At 44.0% G+C, this 20,048-nt stretch overlaps 1 protein-coding gene across 1 annotated transcript; it reads right to left on the bottom strand.

Annotated features, from left to right (window-relative positions):
- Positions 1-1,925: 1,925 nt before the first annotated feature.
- On the bottom strand, positions 1,926-19,647 carry FKBP9 (FKBP prolyl isomerase 9). The gene is made up of 10 exons (XM_064443912.1): positions 19,162-19,647; positions 15,101-15,246; positions 14,314-14,503; positions 13,483-13,628; positions 12,056-12,245; positions 10,089-10,234; positions 8,697-8,883; positions 7,033-7,178; positions 5,322-5,485; positions 1,926-3,571 (listed from the first exon to the last, which is right to left on the bottom strand). The coding sequence occupies exons 1-10, from the start codon at positions 19,416-19,418 to the stop codon at positions 3,389-3,391; spliced, it is 1,755 nt and encodes a 584-aa protein (XP_064299982.1). The 5' UTR covers positions 19,419-19,647; the 3' UTR covers positions 1,926-3,388.
- Positions 19,648-20,048: the final 401 nt, after the last annotated feature.

Genomic DNA, 20,048 nt, shown 5'->3' with positions numbered 1-20,048 from the left:
AGCTCACCCAACCCCTCATGTGGCTATCTGGCAGGCAGCTTGCCTCACTCTTAAAGGGCTGCCACGCACCGTGAGGAGCAGTGGGCAGAGAAGTACTTTTCTGAGAAGGAAGGTGGCCCCAAGCCTTTCTTTGAGGAAGGAGCCAACAGCAAAGAACTGACAAGGTCTACATAAGTCATCAAAAATTCTGGATTTTACTGAGTTTAGCCTAACATAGCCAGGTAGCCCTGGCCACTGTTGCCTTTGGCAAGTAAGTGCCCGGTAATAATACAATTATTTTGCAGCAAGTTTTTCCATTTATTCTTTGCTTTCCCCCCAAGCTGCATTCTTATTTCCAAAATGGCAGCCTCCAGACTTGGGAGGAGGGTGAGGTGAGGGAGTAACAAAAGCTTCCTCTTGACAGAAAAACCTTTTAGATGAATCACAAACTATGTTTGCTAAGGCCTAAGGAGCAGTGGAATGAGAATTTCGGCTGTACTTACCCTAACCAGAGGCACTGGTAAAGTCATATCTGCTATCCCATCGCTGACCTGAGCTTCCAAAAATATCCAGCACAGCGATCTTTGGGATCACCAAGTGATGGCACTTCTGTGCGTGGCGCGGCTCTTTGTCCTGCATCTGCCCTGCTGTATGGCTCTGCTCTCCAGGGTTAGTAGGTGCTCTTCAGGCCACCTCCTGGGAACCTCCCACCATGGAGGAACCACCCTGATCTGTTGTGCCAAAAGACCTATTCACTAAGACGTCCTCAAAACAATCCTGGATATCTGGAAGATGTGTTTGGGCTTTGGGGGTATGTATGAGAACAAAGTAAGGAGTTGTTTCCACACTGAGGACTGCTTCTGGCAGCACTCAATCACAACTTGCTCCCTATCTCAGCTCTGGAAGCATGCCAAAGCAATGCATTTGAACCACAGCGACAAGCAAGAAATCTACTTCCAAATAAAAGAAATGGGAAAATTTTGTGCAAGTCTTCAGAGAAAGCTGCTTTCACAAGTTGGAAATGCTTCTAAGGAGCCATTCGGGTCATAAACATTTGGATTGCAAGTGCTGTCCGCCGATATCCACAGTATTTACATCTGGTATGAAGGGCCGGTGTTTACATCAACCCAAACCAGAGCAGACTTCCAGCATTTTACATGCAATACATGTGGTTTTTGAACTACAGATAAAGTGAAAATTTCAAACCTTAGATACAAAGCCCATTGAGTTTGCTTTTGCTAGTCTGAGGAATGAAACGTTATTTCGTATATAAGACAATTTTGTTCAATGAGAGACTTGGAACCCCCAGCCAAGAGAACCATCACCCTCCCAGCTGTCACAGCTGATGGCAATACGGGATGGGCAGTTTAGGGAACTCCGCCTAAAGCCAAAGAATAACTTTACTTCACCTGTGTGAAGTATGAAATAAAAAAAACCTCTTACTGCAGCTTGTTATTTTTCAATAATTTTGAATCAAATAATCTTAGTTTAAAATATTTTTCCTGAAGACCATAGAATCACAGAATGGTTTGGGTTGGAAGGGACCTTTAGAGGCCATCTAGTCCAACCCTCCTGCAATAAGCAGGGACATCTTCAACCACATCATATTGCTCAGAGCCCCATCCAACCTGATCTTGACTGTTTCCAGGGATGGGGGATCTGCCACCTCTCTGGGCAACCTGTTCCAGTGTTTCACCACCATCATTGTAAAAAATTTTTTCCTTATAACATGTCTAAATCTCCCCTCCTTTAGTTTAACACCCTTACCCCTTGTCCTGTCACAACAGGCCTTGCTAAAGAGATTGCCCCCATCGACAGCAACATTGAACATACTCAGGATAAGCCTGCTATGTGCAAGAGAAGAGAGCTGTGTCAAGGATATTTGCCTGGAGTCAAGTTCCCAAGCCACCAAAATGCCAGAGAAAAATAAGAAACTTCAACAGTGATTGTTGATCAACATTTTATTTAACAAAAAGATCAGTTATCCAACATGTAATGGTATCAAACTCAGAAAAAATATTTCACTGCGCTTTCTATAACAACTGTATTAAAAACCAATACAAAATGTTTTAATCCAATCAAAATACCAGTTTTTCAAAAAGAGCATCTCAGGGAGCTTACAACCCGCATGTACAGATCAAGAAAAGCAAGAAACCAGACACAAAGCATGTAATGGCAACACAACTCCCTTCCTCCTTGTCTTTGACAGTGTCGCGCTGTATGTATTTGTGCTCTTTGTGTGTAGTGTACTGAGGGGGATCATACGGCCTTCCAGAAAAATTATGTCTGGTTAGTGTATTTTCTATTAAACAGCCTGCTGCATTTATGGATCTAATGGGTGGCTGTCTCAAGAGTCCACATAATCTAAACAGCACTCCCAGGGCTGATGGTGTATTGAGGGATACGCCAGAACATTTGCAGGCATAAACAGATGGGTCTGTTTCTTGATTCTGTCACTGTCTTTTTGTTTGTTCGCCGTGCCAGACTGCTCTGCTGCATAAGCTCTAAGTACTTACTCCTTAGTCTAACAATTCCCAAAATAGGAGGCAGAAGCCCAACACAAAATCAATTGTATCCAGTATTCATGACAGTATTTGGACCCCGTAATACTAATATTTAAAGTCTAACAAAACTATAAATAAGGTTGCAACTAGAAAGGTTTGGGAATCGCTGATCAGAACACCGTTTCAACAGGCCAACAAGAAGAGTCAAGGTTATTAATTAAATACAATACAGATGGTAGCGAACTTTTATTTCATAAGGTAAAAACCCAGTTACAATTCTAGGCCTGTTTAATTTAATTCACAGCTTACGGGAATTTTGCAATGGCATAGCTATCATCTGCGCGTTCTGCAATTTGCAAATGGGAGCTCCTGCTGGCAAGTATTCATAGGAGTTTGTTCAGTTACTGGGAAGAGTGCTCATGCCTTCTGAAAGGAACTGGGCTCAATGGCTGACAATTTTTACAGGTTATTTTCGTGGGGAATAGTTTCTTGTTTCTTCTCCTGCAGATATATTTCGGGCACAAAAGGTTTTTTAAAACTCCCTTAAAAGCACTCGGTAACTTCCCCCTAACGTCCATCCACCCAAGTGACTATGTATTGTTCAATGATGACTTCTAATCTTCAGCATAAAAACAGACCACATTGGTCACGACACCACGTATGGCAGTACGCTCTTTATCCGTTTATACGTCCTATCTTGAGGCACTTAACACTTTTTTCAAATACACCTAACAATTCCAACGGAAAAAATCTTCCTATTTTAACAGCCTCCCAGCACAAAGGCACAGGCAGACGCAGGCTATCTAGCCGAGCGCTCACCTTTCAGAAACATGCTTGCCAAAACCTCTTCCAGTACACGCGTTCAAACAGTAGGTCAGCTCAGGACTCGTCTTTTTTTCATAGCTTTACAGTTCATCGTGTTCCTCTTTGGCCTCCTGGTCTTTCAATTTGAATTCTTCAGCGGTAACTTTACCATTTCCATCCCGGTCTTGATTGGTGAACATATTTTTAACAATCTTTTCAAAATCAAAACCAGGAGCCAGTTTTCCTTTGCCAGAATCGACTTGAGCTTGAATGTACTCTGAAAACTAGGTGGAGGGAAAGGAGAAGAAAGCAGCTCACAGTGAAACAGACATTTAAAACTGAAGAGGTATTTACAAAAGTAGCATTTATTTGTTTTGACTATTCAGCATTTTACTACTTATTATTAAGCGTACATAAAAATACACCATTACAACCTAAACTGGACTAATTAGGACAGACACATGAGGTTACATCACTCTTTCTGGAGCTCAACAGGGATTTCCTCTTATTCTGGTGGGTCCTGGGCCCACAAGAAGAAAAGTTCTTTTTCATAATTTAGGGGGAAGATGAGTTGGACACAGAAAGACACAGGAACAGACCCATATGAAGGGAGGGAGCTTAATTCCACATGCTGATACAAGAAGCTTGTGCTGTAAAATAGATGTCTCCCTGTATCTTACAAGAAACAACGCACAAGAAAAAAGAACAAAACACAGAAATCAGACTTTAAGCACCCTGAGATTTGTTAAAGTAGCTTCAGGCATCATGCCTTCCCCCCGACTCCCATGACTTTGGTGTGGGAAGAGGGATGAAAAGGTTGTAAGGTTACAAGGTTAGTTTTCCCTAAAAATCCTTCTCCTGATACATACGATGAAGTTATTTAAGGTGATTAGACAACATCTGACAGAAGTCATACTGCTGGTTTGCCAAAACCAGAAAGTCCACAATCAAACACAACTTTTCCAGTGATTGTTATCTCTGGTGCTACTTGTTAAACAAGTTTCAGCAGTGAGAGCTATTTCTGGCAGGCATTTACACGTCTTAGGCCAAGCATCCTCACGAATCTCCTTGGCTTCCCCTTCTCCTCCTTGCTAGGTGACCAGAAGGATGTGGGTATCCACAGTCCCATCCCACCTCACCCATCCTCTAGGCTGATAAAAGCTCTTTTCTTCTCTGCAAGGGCAGAAATGGAGGTAAACATAAGAGAGAAGACAGAGAAAGAAGGAGAACAGAGACGAAAGAGAGCGCTTGGAAAAGGGAAAACAAGATTTTGATTTTACCCCAGAGGTTTGTTAAAATGCTGGAAGGCATCTCACACTGTTCTATAGGCCCACAGCCTGCACCCTGAGAGCCATAGGCAGCACCACTCCCACACGCAAGGACAGAAAACAGATGATAGAGGAAGGTAACAAAGAAGACTGAAGCAGAGAAGAAAAAAATAGAACTCCTCCGTTAACAGCAAATGCAGAGGAAAAACCTCAGAGACATTTATATTAACAGAGATGGTGTGGCAAAGGCAAGCAGCTTTCAGTTAGGGCACCCAGTTCTCACACAGCAGATTTTAGAAGCAAGCAAGGGGAAGGACTTATTCACACAGCACACAATTCACCTGTGGCTCCAAAACTGGTTAGAGAGTTCCTGGATGCACTGCTGCAGGCTCAGCTTTGGCTCAAGAATTCACCATAAACCTCCAATTAACAGACACTGTGAAGGCTGATACAGCAAAGCATCGTTGAATACTAACTCTTGCCTCTTACACCTGTGCCCTAAGTATCTGGCTGTTGACCAAGGAGACCACAACAGTAAATGGTCTTAAGTAGTTTGGCCATTCCTATATTTCTTTTTTCTTTTTGGTTCTACCTCTGAAGATAAATAATGATGTTTTAACTGACAGGCTGCCTTCCTGTTAACTTGACAGCAAACGCTGTGTGAGAGAAGCAGAGAGAAGAACAGACCCTATTCTTCCACACCCAAGTACCCTGATGATGGCAGTAGAAGAAAACCGCTGCAAGTGTTTTCACTGTTTCAGCTTACCTCCTCCAGAAGGACCTCTCCATCATGATTCTGGTCTATTTCTTCAAAAAGGTTGGGAGAGACTTCACCATTCCATACAAACATGTACCCTTCAGGCAAGCCAGACACCAGTTCCAGCAGTTCGATGTCGAAAACCAATACAGCGCTACCAGGTACTTCTCCTTCTGTCACAGCAAATGGCAAAGAGGGAATTTATTGTCACTTACATTGAAGAGTATAATCCTTTTAATCCATAATCAAATGTCTCTTCCTGCTTCAACAGGTTCTCTGCTGTGATCCCAGGCCTTGTTATCCCAAGCCCACCAAATCTTCCTGTCCACTTCAGCAGAGGTATTCAAAACATAAAGGAAGTTTTCATAATAAAACTGCAGCCATTTTTTTTGTTTACCTATAAAGATAAAACTGCAGGAATGAATCAATTTTCCTTTCTCTCGCCAATACACCGTGTATCAACTGCTACTGACAGACTCAACAGTGTTGGAACAGCTTGGGACGTCACCTCAATGAAACCATGGAAGGAGTTTAATTTGTCCTTGAAAAATAGAATCGAGGTCTCCTCTAACTTCTGTCCAGTAGCAACCGAGCAATCTCTTCAGATATCTGGGTATATACCAAACCGCTAACAAACACGCAATGTTTCAGACCATGTATACTGAGTGTAATTTGAACAATGGCAAATACCTATGACAGGTATGTTTATAACAGTTTTTAACACAGCAGATTCTTCTTATTTTATGAAAAAAATGTATTTATTATATATAACTATGCATCTATATATAATAGTAAAAATATTGCATATTTATCATACTCATAACTTTTCATTCATAATTTTTGTGGAACCCAGGTGCAAGTGAAAATGCTTGTTTATCTCTTATTGCAAATGAATTCTCTATTAAGCTTGACACGTGACGCCTGACACTTTATAAAATACAAACTGATATGAAGGTACTCAGAGAACACAGACAACTGTTTCCATATAAATCAGAGTTTGTTGATCTTGGTGATCCCCTGACAGGCTCCTTTCCCCCAACTCTTTTAACTCAGAAGATCAGTAACAACCACACATCCTGGAACACCGGAGTTCCTGGTGCTTCTGTATTGCTCCTTTTAATATTGTTGTCCCTGACATTAAAAATCGATAAGCCTCAATGCTCTAAAACAGAGCAAGCTGCCTTAAATGCAGCATTGTTGGGGTTTCAATAGCAGTGATCCACTGTTTCGCGTCTTACATTCCGTTTATGCAGTTTCTGAATTTTGAGTTCTCTTTCAATTTGCTACATATTCCTGCTGAACAGTCCCCTTCAGTTTGGTTTCCTGAAAACATGTTGCATGTCCAAGCGTGAGTACCCAATTCCCCATCATGGGGAACAGTGTTTACATCCCTCTGCAACACAGGAGTGCCTGGAGCCTTCCATTTTGACAAAGCAACGCTAGTGGAGGCACGTGTTCCCTTTTGTACCAGGATGGTCTTTATATTGGCCACAGTAACAGTATGACTTAAAATGCAACACAGACAGTTGTTCATTTCATTGGGGAATGGAGGGGGCTGTCTAAAATCACGAAATGAAAAAGCTCAAAAAAAATCCCATTCGAGCAGGTAAGCGACACTCACCCTAAGTCCTCATGCATAGCAAGCAACGAAACGTGCGTAGCTGAGTTTCAGTTACTCAGGGGGTGCTAAGTGGAGGTGCAATAGGTTTCATTCACTTACCGACTCCATCTTCTCCATAACCAAGATGAGGTGGAATAACAACTGTTCGTCGCTCCCCAACACACATGTCTTGAAGGCCCATGTCCATCCCCACCACCACCTGTCCAGATCCCAGAACTATGTTGTAGGTCTTGCCAAGACTATGTCTGGAGAGGGGGGAGGGGGAGAGAAAAATAAAATCGTCTCAACATACAATAGTGAATTTCTGTTGTTCAAAATCACCTCAGAAATAGCAGTTTCTAGTTGGTGTCCTGTCACTGCCAAAAATTAACTTCATGCCCAATGTTCTGTTCTACCAAGCAGTTACCTGAAGTTGTTCTCGAGGTAGCAAGTTACAGCCAACAAAGAACAGAGCTGCTAGTGGCTATTTTTTAAGATCAGAAATTGTCACAAGTTAAAAACCCCAGAAGCTAAACACATATTGTGCTTCTCAAAGCGGAGGGTGCTGTGTTCTGCTCATTATGTGTCACAACAGCAGGACCCCTTCTTCCGTCGGTCTCCTGTCTTCGGTTATGTGCCTCGGCTGTAGCACTGCAGGACATGCTTGTACAACGGAGTATTATTTGGAAAGAAAACAGTTCAGCGGCTAGGAGGTCGGCCTTAAAATTAGGAGCAGTCTCAACATCCCTGAGTTCCTGCTACAAAATGGGAACTGAGCGTTCCTGCCATACGAAAGGTGTTTTGAAGCCAAACACGTTACTTGCAAACATACTTGCCTACAGCATCACATCACGTGCTTCAATGTAAGCCAGCTTTTCAGCCCTGCAAGCTACTGTGTACATTGTGAAATCGATGAGCTGCTTCCTACATTAATTATAACCTGTTTAAAAATAGCATTTCCCAACCTTCCTTCCAAAAATAAAATACTATTTAGATTACTTGTGCTATCCAAAAGATGAAGGCAGGAAAAAAAAAACTAGCAGAAGTATTCTTGTAGCTGCAGCAAAGAGTGTGATGGGTTCACTTTAGTTCTATATGAGACAGATGGAAGGAACCTCTGCTCCCCTCACAAACCTGCTGTCAACAGGAAGGAGGAAGAGGAACGCTATAATCACAGTCATGAGCAAGCCCTCTGAGAGTTTCTCCATGCTGACGCCGCAACGCTACAATACAGGAGAAAACTAGCACCCATGTGTGGTACAGACGTGGCAGTCACCATCTGCTATAAAACACATTTACTATAAAACACCATTTACTAAAAATCAAGCTAGCTTTAACAAGACTGGTAGCATACCCCTACCAGATCTCTCTCAGGAGCTCTGACTCAGTGCAGAGCACAAATCCTACCCAAGAAACTGCATGCACTTGGACAGTTCGTTCATGGGGAGCCCTGCGTCGACCGGCCCAGACACCTGCATTAGCCCACTTACACAGGATGCCATGCAGACAACCTGTTTCATCACTCCATCTGTAGCATTTATGTTCTTCTCCAACACACTCCCACATCCTTTTTTGTTCCCAGTTCTCTCATTATGCTGTGATAGGCTGTCTTTTCCTTTTCCTCCTCCTATATACCTTAGACAGCCAGGCATAAAACTACATTCTAGATAAACACTCGGTTTTTCACTTAAAAATTCTTTATTCCTCGCCAGCCCACTTTGCAGGCAATTCATTCCGCTCTCCCAGCTGCTAGGGACATTTTCTTTACCAAGTGATACACTTACGTTGAGTCTAGCAAAGTACCATCCAGGAGCGAAGCATTGTAGTGATACTTCAGGTAATCTCCCTTCTTACTCAGTACGGTGCAGTTGGAAGGTTTGTAGTTAACAGTAATGCTGACCGAATCTGAGGGGTTGTGAAAGTCAACCACGTGGATGTCAAAGACCAGCACTGCAGATCCTGGAATCTTTCCTAAATAAGAAGCAAACAGGCAAATAGAGGGAGAAACGGTACTCAAACAGGCTTATGATGACCAGGTGCTGTACCCTGTAGGAATAAATATTCCCACTGTGCCTGCTACTCGGTCACTTTGCTCTTCTCTTTCAGAATTAAAGCATTACGTCTCCTCTGTGTGCAGCAGATATAAGCTGCACACAATGTAGGAAAGAGAACCAGTGGAAAAGCACTAAGCGCACTCAGTTCAACAGAGAAGGGAAAAAATTTCCATTAATCTGAATTGGAAAATTTTGCCGAAATGAAGCAATAACCATGTATTTCCTGTAACCACCTTTCCTGTGACGGATTTGTGTTTCATATACCAATTAGTTATTGATCATCAAAATTCTCATGCTTCAAGGAATGCCATTGTGTCTAAAAGGTTACATTTCCTTAAAATGCCCTGATAGCAAGCAACTTCTTCCTCCACCTTTGCAGGATAACATGCAGTTGCATTACCAGGACTGATAGACACATCCAGACCCAGGAGTGGGTTTCGTTGTTAGAGGAGTCTAATTCCCAAATCAATGGCACAGAACTTGCGTTCCCAGAAGAGAGGCTTTTCTTCTAAATCACTTTTTCCAGGTAACATCCCAGGAGGTACCTTTTGAAACACCAGCCATAGAACTGTGACCAGCTAGAGGGGTTATCATTCTCAACCTCTCACAGCGATCTTTTTAGGTAGTAATGAGTTTTCCCAAAGGAACCTTGACTATATGTTGTATGCACACAGATACTTTGCTGTTACGTGCATCCACTGTTTACAGAGGTGGCTTAGGAGTCCACAAAACCTGTGGCTGTGGAAGGAACAGGGAAGAAAACTCAACACGAGGAATTCCTTTAGTATACAGAGCTTGTTACGACACACAGGAAGGAAGATCTCACACTGCAGAGCTCCTGGCGTCCAAGTACCAGTCTGTCTGAAACACTGATTATTCAAATGAGTTCAGGTCACCAATTACACGTGAGATTGTTTTGCATTCTTATTGTCCTGCCTATTTAGCTAATTAAAATAATTTTGCAAATTCTGGGTGCAATCCTGTCGGTTGCATGCCCACAAAATAATGAACTAATTCATAAGTCTTTCAAATGCCAAAAAAAATGGAACTACACACAGATGCACCAAACAATAAAGGAAACATCATTAATTGTGGAAGACTTGAATGAAAAGTCAAGCTCACCTCTTCCTTCTTCTCCGTATCCAAGATGAGGAGGGATTATTATTCTTCTTTTTTCACCAGTGCACACACCTAGCAAACCTTCATCCATCCCAGCAATCACATAACCTTTCCCAACATAGGTGTCATATGTACGATTTCGTGAATAGCTATGGAAAATATTTGCATTTTAGCAGTGCCAGGTGGACTCGAGACAACACAGAATCTTGCAATAGCTCTGCAACACAATTCTTAAACCAGTTAAAGTCAAACACATGATCATTAACTAGCGCTAGAGAGGTACAACGCAATCACCACATTCAATGACTCTAGGCCACGAAGTTTCATCAGTCAGTGACATGTGTGTCATTTATGAACCAGTACTGGGACCCTGGCTAGGGAACAGCTTATTTGCAAGTGCATTTCTACTATATCTTGAAAGAAAATCTCACCCATTTATGTATTTTAGACTAAACAGAAAATATGTTTTGATAAGTAACTGAAAAAAAATAATCTGTTTTCTCCTTTAAATTTTTCTCTGCCCCGGTTCTTCTTTAATAAGTGCTTATCAGCTAGATATAGTTCACATTCATTTTCATAAGACACCCTTCAGACTATCTCATGTTGCAACCACAGCTATGTAGTTGGACTCTACGAGCAGGAGGTGGGATAAATAGGTTCTCCTGGGATGCACAGAATTAAAATGAGTCACGACAACAAAACAGTATCAACATTATCCCTCCCTTCCAAACTATGCCAATAGCTTTTACGTGGTTGAAGGATCCGCTTCAACACCTGATGATAGAATAAAATAAGCCTACAACAACAAATTATGTTTATTACAAGGATGTGTCTGTCTCCTGCCTTTCTTCCAGGCATGCTACATGAAGGCACAGCACAAGGAAGGGAAGGCAGAAAGGTTTTAATTCATCTTTATGAGGTAACTCCGGGAAAGAGCAAGACCAATTGTCCAGGTGCACTGCAGATAAGCTTAAAGTTCTTAATTTAAAGTTTTCAAAAGCTGTAAACTAAGGCCTACAGTGATGGCTGTTGATGCAGGTCTCCTGCTTTCTATCCTCCCACCAAGCTGGATGGCTGAATGGGGAGGTCAAGGTTGACTCTGAACCCTACTGCACCTCCATTCAATTACATGAGATACAATTCCCTGACTCCTCCTCGTGGGAAGTAGCACACACGGCATACTATTCAGCAATGTTTGCAAACTGATCCTGATCTTCAGCTTGCAGCAGTTATAGAAGTATGAAAAAAATTTTCATTAGTTTGTTTTGTAAAACATTTTACAGTGGCTCATTTTGAACTCTTTTTAGTGTCAGCTGGTCTGAAAGCTGGAGTGGGGAAGTAAAGTACTGCTCATTAAAGAGCAAACAAAAGTGACAGGGAGCCACAAGGCTATTATTCATCACATAATTCCACACATGAAGCTCATGTGCCCAGAGAGCTTTGAATCTGAAGTGACAGCAATCCCATGTCCTTTATCACAGAAACCCTGTTGCTGAATTCAGTCTTGAAACACATCAGCCTTCAAAACGGAAACAGCTTTCAAGTACACAGGGAAAGGCTGTCCTGAGACTAACCTCAAACCGGCCACTAGCTCACTGACTCACAATCCTCAGGACATAAAATGGGAATCATATTTATTTTCTCTCTCTTCAGGAGCGTTACCTATTTGGCAGATAAACTCCATGGGGCAAAGAGCCTTCAGGCACGTGTTTCTAACTTTGCTAGCTTCACCAGGCGGATCACCACCCCTAGATGGCGTCTGTGATACGGTCATAGTATAAAACAGGTCTTTGTCTTCCTTCCCATCCTGAAAAGGTGCCTCTGAGTTTTTTAAGAAGAGAAGACTCCAACTTCCACTGACAGAATTTCAGAAAGGAAGGAAAAGCAAAGAACTGTATTTGGGTATATTATGGACGAGGCAGAAGAGCCAAACTGGAAATGGGATCTGTAGGGCTGAACGGTTCGGTTACCTGGAATCAAACAACGTGCCATCCAAAAGTGTGCCGTTGTAATGGTATCGGAGAAAGTCTCCTGCCTGGCTCCTCCGCTCGCAAGATTCAGGCACTTGCTGGTTCTCAATAGTAATACCATCTTTGGGGTTATGGAGATCTAGCAAAACCACATCGAACACGAGAGAAGCTTGGCCAGGGATCTCCTTACCTACAAAAGTGTTAGGAGTAGAAGAATCGGTAAGAAAGAGCTGATGTTCTAGAAGAAGCCTAAACGTGTTTGTTGAAGAAAAGTAACCTACTGCCGAGTAGCAGGTGCCTCCCCTCCCAAAATAAATTAGCATAATCTGCTTCTAGTCAGTCAGGTTTTGTTTCATGTGTGGGTTTGTCACTTAATTCTCCAACTCAATTATTTCATTCTGTTCCTATTGTGCTGGCACTGCCTCATCAAACACAACAGCCTCTTCAGCAACATCCATCTTAGCCAATACACGCCAGCTCCCCCTGAGCTGCTTGGTTTAGCCTACCAGTATTTCCAACACGCTTCATGAAAGTGCATAAAATAACCATCAGAGCACAAATTTGGTACATCCGCTCTTCCCACCCTGTTCCTATCAAGACAGGAGACCACGTGATGGAAGTTGAAGAAGGGTAAATTGATCTCAGTGAAAAAGTACCTTTCTGTCAACACACAAATTATAGTGTGGGTTGCTTTGGCTGAGAACCATTTTGTTCCAAGATCTTGGCAAAATTTTAAAACGTAACTCCACAAAGTGTTATTATCCATGGAGAAGGCTATCACAGTAAATGGTAATAAAGTCAAGGAAGGGCTATGAAACTTGTACGTTGCGGACACGTTCTTACACATTAGAGCAGAGAAAGAATTTAAGGAAGCTTCCCAAAGTACACCTAACTGACCCCTCATTTAACCTCTATGGGGACATCTATGCATGACCTGCAGGCTGCATACAGTCTCATAGGACAATTAATCCATCTTGTAGTTCTTACTAGGGCATTGGTTGCAAAAAAAAAAGAACAAAACTGGAACTAAAAATATATTCTTCTATTTTCAAAAGTTTTCTGCTCTCTGTGGCAGTCATTGAAAGACTTATGCAGTCATCTGACTTCCAGTTTTTGGAGTAACTCAATATTAATCACAGATTACATTCTCTGAATGAAATAAAAATTCAATATATAAAGATTACAACTGTATGAACAGTAGTTCTGTTAAGCAACCTACCGGTTAAATTTAAAAAAAAATATTTTACTTTATAACCAGTCCAATTCTGTATGTAACATATTTTGAACCTTTCATCCCATCGCTTTGTTCCATCTGTTTGAAACAGGTAATAATGCTGCCCATAAATTTAAAATACACAAACTACAAGTTTGTTTTAAAATATGGATGACTTGGACAAAAAAAAACACCAAAAAACACCAAACTTTACCATCTCCTTCTTCTCCATATGCCAGGAAAGGTGGTATTGTGATAATGCGCTTCTCTCCTACGCACATTCCCAAGAGACCCTGGTCCATACCAGGAATCAGCCATCCAATTCCCACATAGGTATCATAAGTTCGCATCCGATTATGGCTAAAAATGAAAAAAAAAATCCAAAACCACAACCAAACATCAGACAGCCACAGGAAAGAACAATATTAATCCTCAAAAGCCATACGCTACGCACAATATAACTGACAACGTGCTGTTCCAAAAATATTGCTCCATGATTTACCAAGGGCTGGCCGGGTAGTGTTTTCCAGAGTGCTCAGCTATTTCAGGAGCCTAACAGAGGTTTTGGAAAGTGGCTCACAAACATAATAGCAGCTGTTATTAAAGCAGCATTCTCCACAGAACTTTAATAACGCAGACATGCTGTAAGGTTAAAAACTCAGTATGAAAGTGTTAGTAGCTCCATTTCATCACAAACTCTGCTTAGTTTACAAAAATTGTATTTAACTTGAATAGCTATGCTGCAGTGGTTATAAAAACTACCAGCTGACTGCAATAAATGGTAATGTAGACACAGGGAATTAAATTTTAAAACAGAAAGGATCTGGGCTGGTAATGCTCATGTAGAAATAATGTACTGTTTTATTGGTTTGCATCATTACTGCTGTCCCATAATCCCTGAATAAATTACTGACACTTTTATGATGCTAACTTTCATTTCTTGTCTTTCTGGGCAATTAGCATTAATTGTTATACCAGTGAAAGGGGAGGAGGTGATGGTTTAAGGTGACCTCAGATACCTATTAAGAGGCACAAAGCTGCGTACCTTGAATCAAACAGGGTCCCGTCTAAGAACGTTCCGTTGTAATGGTATCGTACGAAGTCAGACACCTGGACTGTCCGAGGACACTTCTCAGGTTTGAAGTAAGTCTGAACCTGCACTTCGTCCTCTGAGTTCCAGAGATCGATCAGAAGCACATCGAAATGGAGCACAGCGTTGGGGGGTATCACACCAGCTGCAAAACCAAAACCACACAACCAGTTTTATTTCCCTTTTTCTACAGGACATCAGCAAAAAGGGAACTAACCTACACATTCCCCAAATAAAATCCACGATGTACAACTTACTCCTCTTTGTGCTTATATCCCGCTGTGCCCTTGTCACTGTCGCAGCTACATAAGGTGGGGGGGGGAGAGAATCTGGCAACATGAACTGTTATCAAGTACGTCCATCAGGCAAACTGCTCCTGATTTAGCATTCGCTGCATCAGAGCAAAGCTGCTTTTGGCACTGACAAGACCTTGCGCAGCTCTGCAATGCCAAAACACAATAACCATTTAACAGCGAGGTAGGTATAAATAAATAGTTAACTTTAGTAGCGAGGTTCGTTTGCTGAAGGTCCTCTACAGTCAACACCTCTTCCTTCCTCACACAGAGGGAGCCTGGAGCGATTAGCGAGGCTGTAGGCTTCACAAACACCCCTGAGCAGGGGAGAACCTCTGTGAAACTCACTACTTGCTATTTCTACCCTTCTCTTCTGTGACTCTATTTTCCATCTGCTCTGCCAAATCACTCGCACAACCAGCTATTTGCTGGCCCGGTGCCGCGCTTACCGACGCCTTCACTTCCGTAGGCGAGCTTGGGGGGAATTTTGATGAACCGCCGCTCGTTCACGCACATGCCGACCAGGGCTTTGTCCATCCCAGCAATAAGTTGACCTTTCCCCACAAACACGTTGAACGTGGATCCCCTGTCATAGCTAAAGAGGGAAAAGTGAGCAAAAATGTCAGCCGTTCATGTACCCATGACTCCCTTTTTTTTTTTTTTGAGAGAGAGAGAGAGTTTAACCATACCTTGTCTCCCCCTTGCCCCGTCAGCATAACTTTATTGTAGGACAGCTGCCAAGAGAATCTGCAAATCTAAACATTTCTTGAGACTTTAGTCCAGCTCTCCTGTTCACTGCTCACCGTCTATCTGAAACGCATTCTAGCCGTGCGCGATGTATACTGCAGGCACTCAAAGCCCGTAACTACAAGCAGCTAATTTACATGCTAACACTATAAGCAGCTCTGGAAAATTACAGATGAGAAAGAAAAATTTAACAATATTACAAGATATGAAAGGATGGCTGCTCTCACCGTAGGGTCTGAGCATATTGATTTTGGTGAGTAACACCACAAAAATATTATGTGAGATTGATAAGTTTTACGACACGAGACATCATGGCTGGGGACTCTCCGTGGGAGAAGAAGAAAGGGAAGAAGATGCCTTTTCAAGTAATAGTTGTGAGATTTGCCAATTGGTTATTTTCTCCAACTGGTTACTTATTTTCTTCTCCACATTCCCAGCTCTCGTGTCATTAAGACTATTATAATGAAAAAATAGAGACATGCTTTAAACAGCAAGTTTGCCAGATCAAGAATCAAGAGAGCTACCTAAGTTATCTTCCACTGTGATAACACGTGAACATTTGAAAGGTAAAAGAAATGACGCTTAAACGATAATGAAGTTTTCCAGAGAGTAGCACCATTACCACAGCAGAACACTAACATTAGCTTACGTGATTAGTTTGACTACCTTAAATCTGCACAATGACCCCACTTCGCTGTGCCTGAATTAATGCTGCTATTTAGATTTATTAAGCAATGTATAAACATGCAGCAGGAAGCATTTCAAAAGCTTCATGCCTGTGTTTAAGCTTTTACTGCTTCCATTTCCTCAAATTCCTTTTATAATTTAAATGACTTTTTTTTTTCCCAGATAAAAGGCAGCACTGGGAAAAATAATTAAAAAGAAAAAAGGCTTGTGCCTCTTTGCCTGCTAAAATATCCTGGAAAGCAGCCAGTGGCTAGATACCACTAGGGAAATGATGTCAAACTTTCCTTCGAAGACTGTACACATCACTTCCACAACACACCGAGCCTCCTAACAGTCCCAGATCCTCAAATCCCTCAAATATTTTACTGAGTGATCTCTCTGTTTGCTCCATCTTTTTTTTTTTTCCCGGCAAACATTTCCCTTAAAACGGACAACCCTCTGTATAACGCATTCACTTTCAGCTGCACAAATATTCCTACTCCCAAGCAAGGATGGAAAATATTTAAATTAGCTGCTGACAAATTCTATTACACCCACCAAAACATAATTAAGACGTTAAGACTAATAACATAATAGGTTCTAAGAAACCCCAAAAAGTGGTATTTTGTAGCAACTGACAAAGCTCGGCAATACCTCTGCAATGGACTTAAAAGAGCAGAGCGGGTTTTTTGCCAAAAATAAACCTAAAATTAAGAAAACATTAATGCTAAGCAGAGAACTGAACAAAAGCAGTGAACAGACCATTCAGCTCTGCAGGATTGACTTTGCAGATTCCTTAAAACTAAGCAAAATTAGTTTCTGTTAGTGGAATTTACCAAATTAACAGCAGATGACTAGGCAATTAAATTCATACTTAAAAATGCAAATAATTTTATGGCCATGGAAATAAAAATGCAAATACTGATGGGGGGGAAGAATAAACAGGCACATTAGTTAATTTATGTGACACAGTCATGACTACTACGACTTTTTCAACAGCCTGTTAACGAGAAGAGCCACGTTACTACCTTCTACTTGGAAATAGAGAAAAAAAAATTTAAACCTCAAGAACGTTTTCAGCAGCTGAAGAAGAAACAAAGTAAAACTGCCTTTAGTTCAACACCCGGAGTATTTTCTAGACCGATTTCTAGTAGCATTTGACCTAAGTGATGCTGGTAAACACTTCCATAAACTTTAACAAAAAAAAACAGTTAGCAGCTCTGACAGGTAGAAGAATGGGCTTTCTGACAGGCTAATTTTAGTATAGATTGACTGACTTTAACTTGTGTGCACAGAACACTAAAGATTTTATGACAAATACTCCAAAATATTTCTTCCATTTACCTATGTAACATAAAAGCCTCCTAATTTTCCATTGTCTTAACATGAGAGACCACTGCCATCAACCTTAAAAAAAAGGCCAGAGTAAGCAAATAACAAAAATGTTATTTTTGTTGGCAGCAACGTGAGCTGCCATCCAGAAAAAAAAACAGCCAGCTGAACAAACCTGATTTTTTGCACCCTTTTGAAATGAAGACGGCCATACAAGTACCCAAGTTAGATTAGACTATCATCACGTCGTGGCTGAACCACCAAAACCAGCACGCGTCTGTATCACTTAATTACTGATATTTAGAGGACCCAAAGAGATAAATGTTGTACAGTTCTGCACAGCCTGTTCCTGCCCCAAATAATTCAGAGCCACGAGAAGGAACTTGGAATTAAACCAGAGCCAACACCTGGGGAGCCCCTCCAGGTGCCCGGCCCCAGTGCAGAAATGTGCTGGTACAGCTCAGCGTACAAGTAAGCCCAGTACTTATCTCCAGAAATCAGAAACACATTTCTGAACGCATGGCTGGTTTTCCGATTGTCGCATATTTGTAAAATGAGCAGTGAGGATGCTGCCTTTCTTCGTCTGCCCTCACATCTGCAGCTAAGGCTTATTTTCCGAGACTGTCAGCTGCCAACGAATTCGCTGTCCTTGCTTTGCTCTTTCACTGAAACTGCACCAACGCCAGCTGAACCTCCAGCTACCGCATCCCGCGCTTCATCGGAGGAGGGCTGCTGAAGTGGCACTAGCGGCGTACTGAAGTGCAGTCAGCTCCAGAGGAAGAGCTGAGCTTACTTTGACAGAGAGTTATTTCCCTAAGGCTGTAGATTTTCCTTGAAGCACAAGGAAGATCACCGGGATTACTGAAAACACATTTTGCTTTTTCTTCCCCAGTAATAAGTGGCGATGAATGAAGCAAGAAAAAACAAACAAGCTGTCAGCAGCATCAGCATCCTTCACAATCTCCTGATCCCACTATTTAGGCTTCGCGATCCTGAAATAACAGCAGGAAAGCGGCCAGACGCTTTGCTGTGCACAGGTCGCATTTACTCAAGGGTAAGTTATCCAAAAATTTCTACGTAAGCACAGCCTGATAATTCTTGTATTTCTGGCAAAGATAATGATTCAGAAAGTTTGCATCCTAGTAGGCTTGAGCCTGGAGAAAACGTAGGAAACGTACAGTACGAGACAGGCAGGAAATCACCAAATACTGTGACTGACTGCGGTACCGTAAGCGCTCCCGTTTACCAGGATAACCGAACATCCTTACGGTCTTCTTGCCTCCTGGAGCAGAGAGCTCCCGCTTGGCACCTTGGCGGAGCCGCTGGAAGAACGCGGTGGGGGTCCGTCAGGGCAGGCGGTGAAGCGGACCCCGCCGCTGCAGAGGTCTCGCCCCCAGCCCCGAGCAGTCGCACCGCGGCCCTTTGCCCTTTCGCGTTTCAAAGGCACCTCCCCCTGGCGGCCCGCACCTCCCGAGCCCTCGCTCCCACAGCATCGCCCGGCTCGCCGCAAGGCGAGGCGCAATGACCGGTCGCCCCAAAAGGGCTGGTGGGCCACGGCGGGTCGCACTCAAGGAGGAGCAGCGGGACCCGAACCGAACCTCAACCACAACCTCCACCCAAGCGCCGCGACCCACAGAAAAGACCCTCGTGGGAGACAGCGCCCCGTCCTCTCCCCTGGGAGGGCCCTCGCACGATCCCAGCCCCGGCGTGGGGTGGGGTGGGGTGGGGCGGGGGTTCACCCCGCGGGGTTTGCCGCAAGCCAGACCTGGAGTCGAAGCGAGTGCCGTCGGGGAAGGCGCCGAGGTAGTGGTACCGCACGAAGTCGCCGGGCCGCACGGCCCGCGGGCAGCTCTCGGGCACGAAGCGCCGCTCGACGCGGAGCTCGGCGTCGGCCGCGGGGCTCTCGGCGGCGGGCACCGGCGGCGCCTGGCACGCCGCCCAGCTCACCAGCAGCGCCGCCGGCACCAGCAGCAGCGCCCCGCAGCCGGGGCCCCGCCGCCGCACGGCCGCCGGCCCCGCCATGGAGGGCCGCGAACGGGGGCAGCCGCGGGCTGAGCTGGGCAGCGAGGGGAGGGAGGGAGGGAACCCGCCCGGCCCCGCTCCTCCTCCCGCCGCTGCAAACGTGGATCAAGAGCTCCCACCCGGGACGTGGGAGGAGCGGCTTCGGCTCCCCCCGCCTCCGCGTGTCCGTCCCGTCCCCTCCCGCGGCCCTCCACGGCGGAGGGCGGGGGGGGGGGGCGGCGGTGCGACGTGGCGCCGTCCCCGGGCCGCCCCCCTCCCCTTCCTGAGGCGGCCCTGAGGCGGCCCGGGGGGCGGGCGGGCCCCGAGCGGGGCCGGGCGGTGTCACAACCCCCGCCCCATCACTAGGAGCATTTGGGAGCGGCGCTGGATACCCCGGGAGGGGCTTTTCGTGCACGACGATTAGTGCCGGAGCTCTGTCAGCGGGGCTTTTGGCTGCCGCGCCTGCAGCAGGGCACGTCCGCTCCCGGCGCGGCTGGGAGCCTTTGTGGACTTAAAACCCCATCCTGTCTGCAGGTGACACCAAACCGAGTGGGAGTGTCGGTGTGCTCGAGGGTAGGAAGGCTCTGCAGAGGGTCCTGGACAGGCTGGATCGATGGGCTGAGGCCAACTCTATGTGGTTTAACAAGGCCA

The sequence above is a fragment of the Phalacrocorax carbo genome, chromosome 2 (genome assembly GCF_963921805.1).
Source record: "Phalacrocorax carbo chromosome 2, bPhaCar2.1, whole genome shotgun sequence".
In the NCBI taxonomy this organism is placed as follows: Eukaryota; Metazoa; Chordata; class Aves; order Suliformes; family Phalacrocoracidae; genus Phalacrocorax; species Phalacrocorax carbo.
Note: the sequence above shows the minus strand (reverse complement) of the source record. Positions and strands in the feature narration are given on the sequence as shown.

Excerpts from the sequence above, each read along its gene's own strand:
- FKBP9 (XM_064443912.1), bottom strand. The coding sequence starts at position 19,418 with ATGGCGGGGCCGGCGGCCGTGCGGCGGCGGGGCCCCGGCTGCGGGGCG. Across the intron at positions 15,247-19,161 it reads GGCACTCGCTTCGACTCCAG|CTATGACAGGGGATCCACGT; the intron begins GTCTGGCTTGCG and ends TTCCCTCTTTAG. Across the intron at positions 5,486-7,032 it reads TTATGGAGAAGATGGAGTCG|AAGGAGAAGTACCTGGTAGC; the intron begins GTAAGTGAATGA and ends TTGCTGTGACAG.